The sequence below is a fragment of the Leucopleurus acutus genome (assembly GCF_964270905.1).
Source record: "Leucopleurus acutus genome assembly, chromosome: 14".
Taxonomy (NCBI): Eukaryota; Metazoa; Chordata; class Mammalia; order Artiodactyla; family Delphinidae; genus Leucopleurus; species Leucopleurus acutus.
The window spans coordinates 28,730,086-28,744,221 of record NC_139156.1 but is presented as its reverse complement, the minus strand read 5'-3'; the positions used below and the strand labels follow the sequence as shown (position 1 = coordinate 28,744,221).

Genomic DNA, 14,136 nt, shown 5'->3' with positions numbered 1-14,136 from the left:
TTGATTTGAGTTTTCCCTCTGAATTACCTGTTCGTATCCTTTGTTCATTTTTCTACTGGGTTATCTGTATTTTTCTTTTTAATTTGTAGGATTTTAAAAATTAAAATAAAAAAATCCCAGATAGTAATCCTGTATAACAGGAATTCTTTATAATTCTGAATAGTAATCCTTTGTCTATTATATGCATGGCAAATATATTCTTCCAGTCTGGAAAAAAAAAAAAAAAAAAAGACTGTAGGATTTTATAACAACTCAAAGGCATCCTAAAAAGGGGCAGATCCTGTTAACATAACAAGAATTACTTTTCAGTTTTAAGACACCAATTACTAGACCCTCTTGTTTTAAGTAAAACTCAAATTCTACTAAATCATCATTTGGAGAGTCCCTTGGACTCCCTGGAAAATGTGATCTATGTTTAAGTGGCTCTAATCATTTCAATAGACTAAGAGGTACTCCAACTACAGTGGGAGGGACTGGGTTCTAGAATCACCCTGAGTGATGTCAACCCTTCTATGAAGCCATGAAGTTCAGTTTCTTAAGTAACATATGAAGATGGCTGGCCTCTGAAGGACAAAACTGTCAAAGGGCTGTGTTATGGTGAGTTCACTAAAGGGAGGCAGATTGCAGGAATATATTTTAGTTTTTTCTTTGGCAACGGGTAAATCCCACTCTAGCATTCACTTTTTTTTTAACATCTTTATTGGAGTATAATTGTTTTACAATGGTGTGTTAGTTTCTGCTGTATAACAAAGTGAATCAGCTATATGCATACATATATCCCCATATCCCCTCCCTCTTGCATCTCCCTCCCACTCTCCCTATCCCACCCCTCTAGGTGGTCGCAAAGCACCGAGCTGATCTCCCTGTGCTATGTGGCTGCTTCCCACTAGCTATCTATTTTACATTTGGTAGTGTATATATGTCCATGCCACTCTCTCACTTCGTCCCAGCTTACCCTTCCCCCTCCCCATGTCCTCAAGTCCATTCTCTATGCCCCAGCATTCACTTTAAATCATGGGTTACAACCCATTAGCGGATGACAAAATCAAGTCCATGGGCCTCAATCAGCACTTTCACTTTATTACTTTAGTGAAACAGAATAGAATAGAATAGAATAGAATAGAATAGAATAGAATAGAATAGAATAGAATAGAAAATATCAGAATGCATTACACATAGCAAGGGTAAATACTGTTTTATGAAACTTTCATGTCAGTTAAATGTGTGGGTGAGATATAAATGTATTTCTTAACTTGGTCACTCTAAAGAACTCAAGCTTAGGGACAGGGACACAACCATGCAGAAAGAGCAGGGAGACAGAGACTCTGCGAGATGACGAGTTTTAATGACACAAATGACACCCACAATCACACTTGGCTCTTCAGACAACTTGATCTTTGGGACTCAAATTTGTACAGAGTAAAGCAACACAGAGGAGCACACAAGTGACATGGGCAATACTCCTGCTTCCAGCGAGGGGGCAAGACATCTACATTTCATCATCAAAGTATCTTTTTATTCTTCTCAAATAAAAGCCTTAATTTGCTCTGGCCTCCAAACGGGCTCTAATCCCAGATCCCCATTTCCTTTCAAGACATGTTCTCTTCCCGTGGGGCCAGCTTAAACAGAAACCGCCTCACCAGAACAGCTTTTCTGTCCCTCAGTAGTCTCTAATCTAGTTGTGATGTATACAACCAGGTTTGTGCAGGCAGGGAATACACAAGACAGAGGACCGCTTTGGTGGTGCTTGTTTGGGTGGTGTTTCTTCACTGGATTTTGGTGACTGCTTCATGGATGGAGCTGGCCACATAATCTAGGTTTTTGGTGGTTAAGCCACACATGTTGATCCGACCACTTGGCAGCAGATAGATGTGCTTTTCATTGACCAGATACTCAACCTGCTTGGCTGTTGAAAACCAAAAGAGATACATAATCAGAGCAGTAGGAATCCTTTAAGTAATGGAGGTCCAGAGAGTCCATTACAATGACAATTTCCTTTCTTCCCCCTAACACAGAGAAGCAAAACAATAGGAGTTATTTTGTCCACCTGACACAGTGAGAAATACGCTCAGCAGATTCTGGAAACTACTCTTATGAGCTAACTTCCTAATCCCCAGCAAGTTTAACACGGTTCTTCCTGATGGGACTTTTAATCTGGGACTACCTCCCAACCAAACCTTGGAGGTTACGTTCACCGGGACACCCTATCCACTCAACCAAACCCACAGACCTAAGAACAATCCATTAATATGAAAAACTGGTTAAGAACTGCTTTGTTTATCTCTTCCTTCACCTCTATTTGTTTAAGCCTGAGCACCCAGAGCAACTTCCCTTTGACGTTTCATTTTCACAGTACATTGGACAAGGCCCTGAGATGAGCATTGCTGGATAAATGCTGTGTGTGCGAACCCGCAGGCTGAACACTGCAGAGACCTCTCGGGCCTGGCGCATCTCAGCTCTCATTCACACACACACACACACACAGGAGGGTTTTCCCATGAGTCTGCAGAAACGCTGCTGTATGAAATGGGAAGGGACTGCCTGTACTTCCCTTCTGCCACAATCTCTAGAGCTTTTTTTGCTTTATTGCAAATCCATGAGAGAATTTTAGCTGATTTTTTTCCCCTAAGTAATTAGCACCCTTAAGGCACCATCAATTTGAGGGATCAGGATAATAATAATTGTCATGGACTGAATGTTTGTGTCTCTCCAAAATTCATACTTTGAAACCCTAAGCCCCATTGTGATGGTATTAGGAGGTGGAGCCTTTGGCTGGTAATTAGGTTTAGATGAGGTCACGAGGGTAAGCATGCATGATGGGAATAGTGACCTTTATAAGAAGAGACCAGAGAGGCTTGCTCATGCACGAGCTCTCTCTCTCTCTCTCCCCCCCTCACCTCCTCCCTTCATGTGAGGATACAGCAAGAAGACAGCCACTTGCAAGCTAGGAAGAGAAACCCGACCAGAACCTGTTGATGCTGGCATCCTGATCTCAGACTTCCCAGCCTCCAGAACTGTGAGGAATAAATTTCTGTTGTTTAAGCCACCCAGTCTATGACATTTTGTTATAGCAGCCCAAGCAGACTAAGACAGTAATAAAATCATAATCATCAGAGGAGCAAACATTAGGTGCCAGGCAGTGTTCTAAGCACTTTATATTAGCTCAGTTAATCTTGATAATAACCTTATCGCCCCCATGTTACAGATGGCATAGATGGAAGTTAAATGACCTTCCCAAGGTCACACAGCTAGTCAGCTGTGAATCTGGAATTTTAAGGTAGGCAGTATAACTCCCGGCTCTCAGCTCTTAGCCAGGATACTATACTGCCTCTGTATGGAAGTGAAAAACCTAGACCCTGTACTCAGTGCTACCTTTGGGCCCCTCCAAACAAAGCCACCTTCACAGTAGCCCTGATCAGCTTTAACTATGTGAATTACAGCCATCCAAGGAGAGAGCGCCTAACCTCACACATCAACAGAGCCACGGGCACAGCACCTTGTAAAGCCTATGCTCCAGAGGTAGATGTTGTGGTTACAGGGCTCCCGCCCCGTTTTCTTAAATAGAAATGAAACTTCTCTACTTTTATGGGGAAAGGGAGTATCACAGTTGAGAAGCTAGTAAAAGTTAGGGACTCTTTCCCTGGAAAAAGGCCAATATAGGCATATACCCAATTTTAAAAATATTTCAGGATGAAAGCCCCTGTTCTGATAGATAAAATGTAGAAAAGGAAGTACCACAACATGAGAATTGTAGAAACTATGTGGCGGGCACATGGGGTTCAAGTCCTCTAACTTTTCTGTATGTTTAAAATTTTTCCTAATAAAATGTCGGGAGGAAAAAAAACAAACCCTGTTTTTAAAAAGGGTAAATAATGCCAAGTTCTAAAAGTATAACTTTATGTTATAAGCCCAGGTCTATTCTCACCACTTTTCAATTCATAATAAAACTAATTTCCTACTCTGGAGAGTGGGACAATATGGATACTTCATGGGAAGACATCCCCACCTTGTGAGCTTTTAGAATATTACTACTCACATGCACCCCAGTGTTCACTGCAGCACTCTTTACAATCGCCAGGTCATGGAAGCAAGCCCATCGACAGACAAATGGATAAAGATGTGGTACATATATACAATGGACTATTACTCAGCCGTAAAAAGGAACAAAATTGGGTCATTTGTAGAGATGTGGGTGGACCTAGAGACTGTCATACGGAGTGAAGTAAGTCAGAAAGAGAAAAACAAATATCGTATATTAACACATATATGTGGAATCTAGAAAAATTGTACAGATTAACCGGTTTGCAAGGCAGAAATAGAGACACAGATGTAGAGAACAAACGTATGGACACCAAGGGGGGAAAGTGGCGGGGTGGTGGTGGTGGGATGAATTGGGAGATTGGGATTGACATGTATACACTAATATGTATAAAATAGATAACTAATAAGAACCTGCTGCATAAAAAAATAAATTAAAAAAAAAAAAGAGGGCTTCCCTGGTGGCGTAGTGGTTAAGAATCCACCTGCCAATGCACGGGACATGGGTTCGAGCCCTGGTCCGGGAAGATTCCACATGCCACAGAGCAGCTAAGCCCGTATGCCACAACTACTAAGCCTGCGCTCTAGAGCCCGTGAGCCACAACTGCTGAAGCCCGCGTGCCTAGAGCCCCTGCTCTGCAATAAGAGAAGCCACCACAACAAAAAGCCTGCGCACCGCAACAAAGAGTAGCCCCTGCTCTCAGCAACTAGAGAAAACCCGCGTGCAGCAGGGAAGACCCAATGCAGCCAAAAATTAAATAAATGAATAAATAAATAAATTTATTTTTAAAAAAAAAAAGAAATGTGGCTAGGGAAAAAAAAAGAATATTACTACTAAACACCATTTCCATTACACTTAATATCTTAAAAATTGTATAAGGATGATTTTCCTTAATTAAGTGAATTAATTCCCCATTCCAGAACTGTGAGGACACCAAAGGCTAACTGAGCTATCCGTTTACTTTCTTGGTTAGCCTCATTTTACCCCAAAGTGTTTCAGTGAGTCTGCAATATACAGTCTCTACCACCTTTCTTTTGGCTTTTTTCTGAGCCCATTTCAGACAGGCACTCTGATGGCCCTGGTTTATAGTACCTCCCAGTACCTAAGGTTCTACTGACTACCCAAAGGCACACATCTGTCCCCTGAGCCACTCAGACACAAGCTCCACAGGGAGGTCATATCTGCACCATGCAACCAGTGGCTTGGCTTGAGGTGCTCAGGAATTATTTATTAAATGAATGAGTCCTCTATCATCAGATGGGATGGCCAATCACTGATACACCCTACTGACGGCTGACCAAGATCGTGCATGTCTGCCTGCTAGACTGTCAACTGACTTTTAATTCCAACTACCAATCTAAATTCTTTTTTATGAAGTGAAAAGCGAATGTTGTAACCTAGGCAATGCTTGGAGACTAGGAAAGACCTGTTAAGAAATTAGGTCCTTCGATAATCATATGTAATATTTATACTTAAGGTTAAGGAAAACCCAAAAGGTGCCTAAGCATTTATAAAAGATGTTTCATAAATCAAGGCTCCAAGGTACAAATCCTCTTACTTCCCAGCTGGCTCTGAGTCACTTCCCAAGCCCATAAAAATGAAAGTATCTGAGTTATGTTCTGGAGGGTAGACCACACAATGCTCTTCTGAGACCCAAGCAGTCCAGGAGATGGGCGGGGCACACTGAGAAAATCTAACTTGTTCTGGTCCAAAGTCATAGCTGACCAAATGGGCAACAGCTAAGGGAGCCAAGCCCAAGAACACTGGCTGTGAGGAGTGCTGTGTCCAACAGTGAGCATTCAAGGCGGTGGGGCCACTTACGGTTCAACCCGGTGAAACTGAACATTCCAATCTGCTCCGTGATATGGTTCCAGGTTCCAGGGGTCTTGAGGGCTTCTAATCGTGCCCTGAGCTCAGATCTCATGGTCAGAATGCGGTCAGCCATTGTCTTCACGTTACCTGTCCTGAGTGGACAGCAATATGAATACCAATCCACACAGGAGAGATGGTACACGAAAACAGAAAAATTTTTTAAATGTAATTTAATCTGTAAGCTGAAAACATGATCACAACCTGCCTATTATGGTATGTGGATGCCTGGATGGGTGGATAAGGAGACCAGAGAGATAGACTTACTAGGCAGAAGGAAAGGACTTTATTTACTGATGGAGTTTATGGCTAGTCTTAGGTATACTGGCTGTAATACCACTTATGTTTTAACTCAGACTTCAGCTAGGTGCTGCTTGAGACAGGATAATATATTTTCTTCAGCTAGGTGCTGCTTGAGACAGGATAATGTATTTTATCAGGTGTAATTAAGTAGAGATTGCAGATTTAGCTACTACAAAAAAATTACTGTTTCAAAATAAGACAAAAAGTATATAAATTAGATAAGAATGAAGAGCCCCAAAATTGTTGCACTAACTTGAAGTTAGATATTCTATTTTATCAGAAATTCCTCCCTGTATTTCCCAACTTTAAGGGGAGGAAGCCTGGGTGGTGGGAGAGTGGGGGAAACTCCCATTCACTGAGGGCCTCCTTCCTATGTTCCCAGTGCTCTGTTACACACAGTGTAAGTGTCAGCCCTATTTTACAGAAATAATAACTGACACTCAAAAGAGGTTCAAGTATTTTTGTCCTGCCTCTGCCAGCATAAAAGGAAGAGACAGTTAAATGTAATGGGACAATCGCTGTTCTGCATCCCCACGCTTCGCCCATCGGCGTTGAGCCCCTTACCATTCATTAAAAAGCTCAGGGTCAGAGAGGGTATGGGCCACGATTCGTGCTCCCTGAGCAGGGGGATTGGACCACGTAATTCGCACTATCTTCTCCATCTGGGAAAGGACCCGGAGGATGCTATCAGGTTCTTTCGCAACCACGGTCAGATTCCCCACTCGCTCATCTAAAAGGAAGGAGGAGAATCAGCCTTGGGGCTCCGGGGGCGGCGAGGCTGGGGCAGCTGGGCTGTAACTCATGACAGCACTCACTGTAGAGCCCGAAGTTCTTGGAGAAGGACTGGGCACAGAAGAGCTCGAACCCTTCAGACACAAAATAGCGAATGGCCCAGGCGTCTTTTTCCAGGTTGCCAGATGCGAAGCCCTGATAGGCTGAGTCAAAGAAGGGGAACAGAAACCGGCGCTGCGAGAAAGGAAAGTGAGTCAGGGCAGGAAATCCTCCTGGAACCAACCTCAGACACCGGCCTTCCTTCCCCAACTGGTGCCTGGAAGGAATGTCTCACCCCTGTCCATTTCTCCTACCTCTTTCCTTTCTGCATCCAACTCCACTTTACATCTGTTTCTCTATTCACCTAAATACCAACCAACAAATCTAACTTCGGTAAACCTTATTTTTTTAAGTATATTGTCCTAGAGTGTCACGATGCTGCTTTGCCAACAAGGGCACATCTGATCATGTCACTCCATGACATCAAAGATTTCCAGGGGCTCCCCACTGCCCTCAGAATAAAGTCCGAGGCTTCAGCACAGGACCTGGCCCCCATTTACCTCTCTAGCCTCATCACTCACTCGCCCCCTCCCCTGGAACTCCAGCCCGTACCAAGAATTACTTTTACTTCCTCATATGGACCATGACCTCTGCCTTGGGCTTTTGATGGTGCTCTTCCCTCTGCAGGAAACATTCCTTCCCTGCAGCCCTGACCCATCCTCATCCTTCAAGTCTAAACACGGAAACCAATTCTTTCAGGAAGGCTTCCTCTGCTACCACTAGCCCTCCCAAAATGCACGCACTCCCCAGAGTCTGGGCTATGTGCCTCCATAGGACCCCATCAACGCAGCTGTCTCACAGTACGTGGCTGTCTCCCCAAACCGGCTGTATGCTCTGAGGGTGGGACCACCTCTGCTTTGTTCACTATTGTCCCCCTATGGCACCTGGTACATAATAGTTTATCAAGAAGTATTCTTTAAACATGTTAATGAAGAATATATACACCTTGAGCTAGAAATTCCAGTGTAGAAAGTTATCCCAAAGAAATAATAAAAAGGAGGTTTGGGGCTTCCCTGGTGGCGCAGTGGTTGGGAGTCCGCCTGCCGATGCAGGGGACACGGGTTCGTGCCCCGGTCCGGGAGGATCCCACATGCCACAGAGCGGCTGGGCCTGTGGGCCATGGCCGCTGGGCCTGCGCGTCCGGAGCCTGTGCTCCACAACGGGAGAGGCCACGACAGTGAGAGGCCCGCGTACCGCAAAAAAAAAAAAAAAAAAAAAAAAAAAATAGGAAGTTTATTACATATATTGTTCACAAGAGTAAGGAACCTGGGCACGAAATGCCCATCAACTGATTTAATCAATCTGTACTGTGACATAGCCATGCATGTCATGTATAACTACACTAAAAAAAAATTTAAAAAGAAAAGAGCCTGACATTCTGTATATCAAAATGTTAACAGTGGCTTTCTTTGGGTAATAGAATTTATAGTTAGTACTTATTTTTTTCTTTGGGCTTTTCTCCATTTTTCCAAATTCTTCCGTAAATAGGTACTGCTGTTGAATACATCAAATATTAACACACACTATTTTAAGAGATGCTCTGAAAAGACAGTTACCTTCATGACAGAGGCAATCTGCTTCCACTGCTCCGGAGTTGGGTCAGTCCCAGTCGGGTTGTGTGCACAGGCGTGGAGGACAAAGATGGAGAACTCGGGAGCTTTCTGGAGAGAAGGAAGCTATGTAAGTTCTGACACCAGCAGGGACATGGGGGGCAGAGTCAGGGGCACAGAGGGCAGGTACTCCCTCCTTACGTGCCATTTCAGAAACCACCATCCGGCCTGAGTAGGGTGTCTCAGACTCTCTCACCTATCAACTGATCCAAAGACTTTTCCCTGCTCTTCTTGACGTCATAGCATTCTGTCTACTTTTTCTTCTAATAACCCACCTCCAGATCATTCAGAAAACCCTGGAGGTCTAGTCCTCTCTTCGCTGCATCCCAATAGTGATAAGACCGAATTTCTTTAAATCCAGCGGCAATAAAGACACCATTATGATTCTCTGCAAGCAAAGGGGTAAAATGTTAAATGTTTTACAAACACAAGGAGGCATGAACAGAAGGGACTCAAGGCAGCTTCCAGGGCCCTCACAGGCTCAACATCCACTGGGTGACATGGAGGTGAGGGGTTCAGATTGAGAGGAATGACTGTGACCAACAACAAGTTTGACCAGTCTAGTCATGCTGACTTACATCCTACTACAGTGGGACCTCCCTCCTCTGGGAAGGCTCAATATACACTAAAACACAAGTTCACCAAGAGTCTTGGGATAAAGTAGTCCCAATCTGAATTTAAGCATCAGGTTACCCATGTACTACCATAATCCACTGCTCAAGCCATTCTCATGTTAGTTGACCCAGGGCTGGGTTACATTTTCAGTGTAAGCAGTGAAATTCATGAGGATAATTCCTTCCCTGCCAGCCCCGACCCATCCTCATCCTTCAAGTCTAAACACGGAAACCACTTCTTCCAGGAAGGCTTCCTCTGCTACCACCAGCCCTCCCAAAACACACACACTCCCCAGAGTCTGAGCTATGTGCCTCCATAGGACCCCATCAATATAGCTGTCTCACAGTATGTGAGAATTCCTCTGGCTTCTCTGTCTCTCCTCTCGCTACAGCTACAGGACTCACCCCAGGTTGGTGAGGATACATAGACGGGCGTGTCCTTGTTGTTTGTTCCATTGTACCATCGCGCTAAGAACTCAGCTCCAATTCGAAGTGCACCTGTTCCCCCCAAACACTGCACACCTCCTACCTGGAAGAGAACAAGCAGGGTCACTGGTTATTTAATGGTGAGGTCAGATAATATTAGGGAAAATATGGTAATGATGAGCACTTCCTTAAATGTGTTATCTCTATAAAATGTCATAACTACATGAAAAAGTATTATTTGCCCATGTTTACAAACGAGGAAACTAAGGCTAAGAAGTGAAGCACCTTGCTCAAAGTTACCAGCTACTCAGCAGAAAGGTCAGATCTTCACCCAGGAAGTCTGGAAGTCTGACCCCCAAAGGAGCGTCCCTCTGAACACAGAGGTGGAGGACATACCTAGGCCCTAGGACATACCTCGGGCACACTAGAGTGTGCCCTGCAAAGCAAACCCATCCCTTTGCACCCATCCCAAGATCAAAACTGCCCTCCAACAGAAGCCGGTAAAATAATGTTGCGAGCTTGCTATCATCAGTCTGCAATGCCCTTTCTCATCGCTATGACAAAGGCTTATTAATCCTTAGAAATGTTCTCACAGAACAAAGGTTATATGCAAATACTACTCTCCTCTCCTGAAGCTTCCTCTTATCTTAAAATGGCCTCACCTGGGCAATAATAAAAGTCCTACGTTTTACCATTTACAAAATACCTTCACACACATTCTTGTTTGACCCTCACACAGCCCTGTAAAGTAAGTTCTAGATCCCCAATTTATACATGAGGAAATTGATTCAGAGAAGTGGTTCACCAAGGGATTCGCAGCTGGTGAGCGGCAGAGCTGGGTATAAATCCAGGCCTTCTCACTCTACATCTAGTCACTAGGCCCTACTTCTGTTGTTCTGCCTCAACATCTTTGCTTTTGCCCCTTCACACTTCTAATTAGGTTTTAGCATAACTCTTTCAGTAGAGAAATGTCATTAATTACGTGTTGCTTAATATGTCTAAAGGAGAAAGAAAGAGAAAGATCACATAAGAATGTCTACTGAAAAGGAAGGACACACACCAATGTAATAACAGCAGCAACCTCTGGGGAGGGGCCTAGGATGTGGGAATAGTGGTCAAAGGGACTTTGGCCTAATCTACAAGTTGTTTTTTTAAAAAATAAGGAGAATGTATTCATGGATTATTTGGAAAATTTTTTAATAATTTAAAATATATATTTAGATGTCTGTAATTTGCTATAAAATAATTCAGTTTTGGCAGGGAGGGTGGGGGAATATACAAGACTGACCAAATACAGATCATTGTTGAAGCTAGCTGATGGATCCATGGGGGTTTGTTCATTACAGTTTTAACTACTTTTGTATATATTTGAAATTTCCCACAATAAAGAAGTAAAAAAAAAAAATCTTCCTAAAGAAGAAAAGCTTCCAAAATCTTTAAAAAAAAAAACTAACGTCAACACCAATGCTGAAAGATGACAAAGGGAAAAAAAAGAGAAAAAAAGAGACCTCTTTCATGAATATTGATACTAACTTCCTAAATATTGATGAACAGTATGAATCCAATAGTGCATATAAAAATACTCCCTTGGTCAAGTTAGTCATCCCACGAATGCACGATTATTAACAAATATAGGAGTGAGTCAGTTTTCCTGGACCTCTCCCATGTATATATGTTATTAAACTTTGATTTTCTCCTATTTTAAAAAAAAGAGAAAAGAAATATAAAATTTGTCATGCTGCTAGATAGAGAAAATGATCACCCAAATGATCATCATAACAGGAGAAAACAATAGAGCTATTTCTGATATAAATGCTTGGTAAAAAAAGAAGCAATGAGACTTCCTAAAAATAACTAAAAAGAAAAAAAAATAAGATCCAGCCATGATGAGTAAGTCAGCTTCATGAAGAACACTGAATCACGAGCAGAAGTTCCCTTTAAGCTAGGAACTAGGCAATAATACCAATTATCACTATTATTCCCCACTGCTCTATTTATATTCAGAGATCTGAGCATCTGTGAAAGAACATCGCCTGAAACATGAAACAGAAGCGAAGTTGACGTTCAGGAAAACGAGGAACTGAGCACGGCATCCACTGCAGAGAGGAGCAAAGGCAGTGGACTGGGATGGAAAAGGTCACTGCGCATCAGATGTGGTTCTTCAAAGTGGTCCCCCCGAGCACTGGTCCCTTCCCATTACTTTATTTTCTTTTTATGTTAATAATTTCATTCATTCATTCATTCATTTATTACAGTAGGTCCTTGTTGGTTATCTATTTTAAATATAGCAGTGTGTACCTGTTGCTTCCCATTACCTTAAAGGTTTGGGCTTCACATTGTGACCTACCTGGATTCCTTACGCAAATCTCAACCAAGGTGATGTAACCTAAACGTACATTCATTTTTTATGGATTTGTCATCAGCTAAGCTGAATGGCAACTTTATTCATTATTTCATATTTCAAATACCTCAGCACTTTGTATAGGAATGTTGATACTTCCTATACAAATGAGCAAGGTGTCCCTTAAAGCAGGGACTTAAAGTTATCATGGATATGTGACAGGTGCATGTGGATATCAGTAAAGACATTCCCAAGCATAGTTTTTATATTTCCTGTGCTCAGCTTTTTTTTGTTTTTGGGGGTTTTTTTTGTTTTGTTTTAATTAATTTATTCTTTTTTCTTATTAGTCATCCATTTTATACGCATCAGTGTATACATGTCAATCCCAATCTCCTGATGCATCCCACCACCACCTCCGCCCCCGCCACTTTCCCCCCTTGGTATCCATACGTATGTTCTCTGCATCTGTGTCTCTATTTCTGCCCTGCAAACCGGTTCATCTGTACCATTTTCTAGGTTCCACATATATGCGTTAATACACGATATTTGTTTTTCTCTTTCTGACTTACTTCACTCTGTATGACAGTCTCTAGATCCATCCACATCTCTACAAATGACCCAATTTCGTTCCTTTTTATGGCTGAGTAATATTCCAGTGTATATATGTACCACATCTTCTTTATCCATTCATCTGTCGATGGGCATTTAGCTTGCTTCCATGGCCTGGCTATTGTAAATAGTGCTGCAATGAACATTGGGGTGCATGTGTCTTTTCGAATTATGGTTTTCTCAGGGTATATGCCCAGTAGTGGGATTGCTGGGTCATATGGTAATTCTAATTTTAGTTCTTTAAGGAACCTCCACACTGTTCTCCATAGTGGCTGTATCAATTTACATTCCCACCAACAGTGCAAGAGGGTTCCCTTTCCTCCACACCCTCTCCAGCATTTGTTGTTTGTAGATTTTCTGATGATGCCCATTCTAACTGGTGTGAGGTGATACCTCATTGTAGTTTTGATTTGCATTTCTCTAATAATTAGTGATGTTGAGCAGCTTTTCATGCTTTTTGGCCATCTGTATGTCTTCTTTGGAGAAATGTCTATTTAGATCTTCTGACCATTTCCGGGTTGGGTTGTTTGTTTTTTTACTATTGAGCTGCATGAGCTGTTTATATATTTTGGAGATTAATCCTCTGTCCGATGATTCATTTGCATATACTTTCTCCTATTCTGAGGGCTGTCTTTTCATCTTGTTTATGGTTTACTTTGCTGTGCAAAAGCTTTTAAGTTTCATTAGGTCCCACTTGTTTATTTTTGTTTTTATTTCCATTACTCTAGGAGGTGGATCAAAAAAGATCTGTGATTTATGTCAAAGAGTGTTCTTCCTATGTTCTCCTCTAAGAGTTTTATAGTGTCCAGTCTTACAATTAGGTCTCTAATCCATTTTGAGTTTATTTTTGTGTATGGTGTTAGGGAGTGTTCTAATTTCATTCTTTTACATGTAGCTGTCCAGTTTTCCCAGCACCACTTATTGAAGAGACTGTCTTTTCTCCATTGTATATCCTTGCCTCCTTTGTCATAGATTACTTGACCATAGGTGCATGGGTTTATCTCTGGGCTTTCTATCCTGTTCCATTGATCTATATTTCTGTTTTTGTACCAGTTCCATATTGTCTTGATTACTGTAGTATAGCTTTGTAGTATAGTCGGAAGTCAGGGAGTCTGACTCCTCCAGCTGCATTTTTTTCCCTCAAGACTGCTTTGGCTATTCGGGGTCTTTTGTATTGATTACTGTAGTATAGCTTTGTAGTATAGTCGGAAGTCAGGGAGTCTGATTCCTCCAGCTGCATTTTTTTCCCTCAAGACTGCTTTGGCTATTTGGGGTCTTTTGTATCTCCATACAAATTTTAAGTTTTTTTGTTCTAGTTCTGTAAAAAATGCCATTGGTAATTTGATAGGGATTGCATTGAATCTGTAGATTTCTTTGGGGAGTATAGTCATTTTCACAATATTGATTCTTCCAATCCAAGAACATGGTATATCTCTCCATCTGTTGGTATCATCTTTAATTTCTTTCATCAGTGTCTTATAGTTTTCTGCATAC

The 14,136-nt window shown here is 42.1% G+C and overlaps 1 protein-coding gene across 1 annotated transcript in view; it reads right to left on the bottom strand.

Moving 5' to 3' along the window:
* Nucleotides 1-1,328: 1,328 nt before the first annotated feature.
* The window catches only part of GOT1 (glutamic-oxaloacetic transaminase 1), a 29,662-nt gene continuing 16,854 nt past the window's right edge, over nucleotides 1,329-14,136 (bottom strand). Inside the window, exons 3-9 of the mRNA XM_082854945.1 lie at nucleotides 9,672-9,795; nucleotides 8,928-9,040; nucleotides 8,599-8,703; nucleotides 7,027-7,177; nucleotides 6,776-6,941; nucleotides 5,861-6,003; nucleotides 1,329-1,906 (exon numbers count right to left, since the gene is read on the bottom strand). Coding sequence (XP_082711071.1) covers nucleotides 1,767-1,906; nucleotides 5,861-6,003; nucleotides 6,776-6,941; nucleotides 7,027-7,177; nucleotides 8,599-8,703; nucleotides 8,928-9,040; nucleotides 9,672-9,795 — 942 coding nt within the window. The 3' untranslated portion in view covers nucleotides 1,329-1,766. The remainder of the gene's footprint in view (nucleotides 1,907-5,860; nucleotides 6,004-6,775; nucleotides 6,942-7,026; nucleotides 7,178-8,598; nucleotides 8,704-8,927; nucleotides 9,041-9,671; nucleotides 9,796-14,136) is intronic.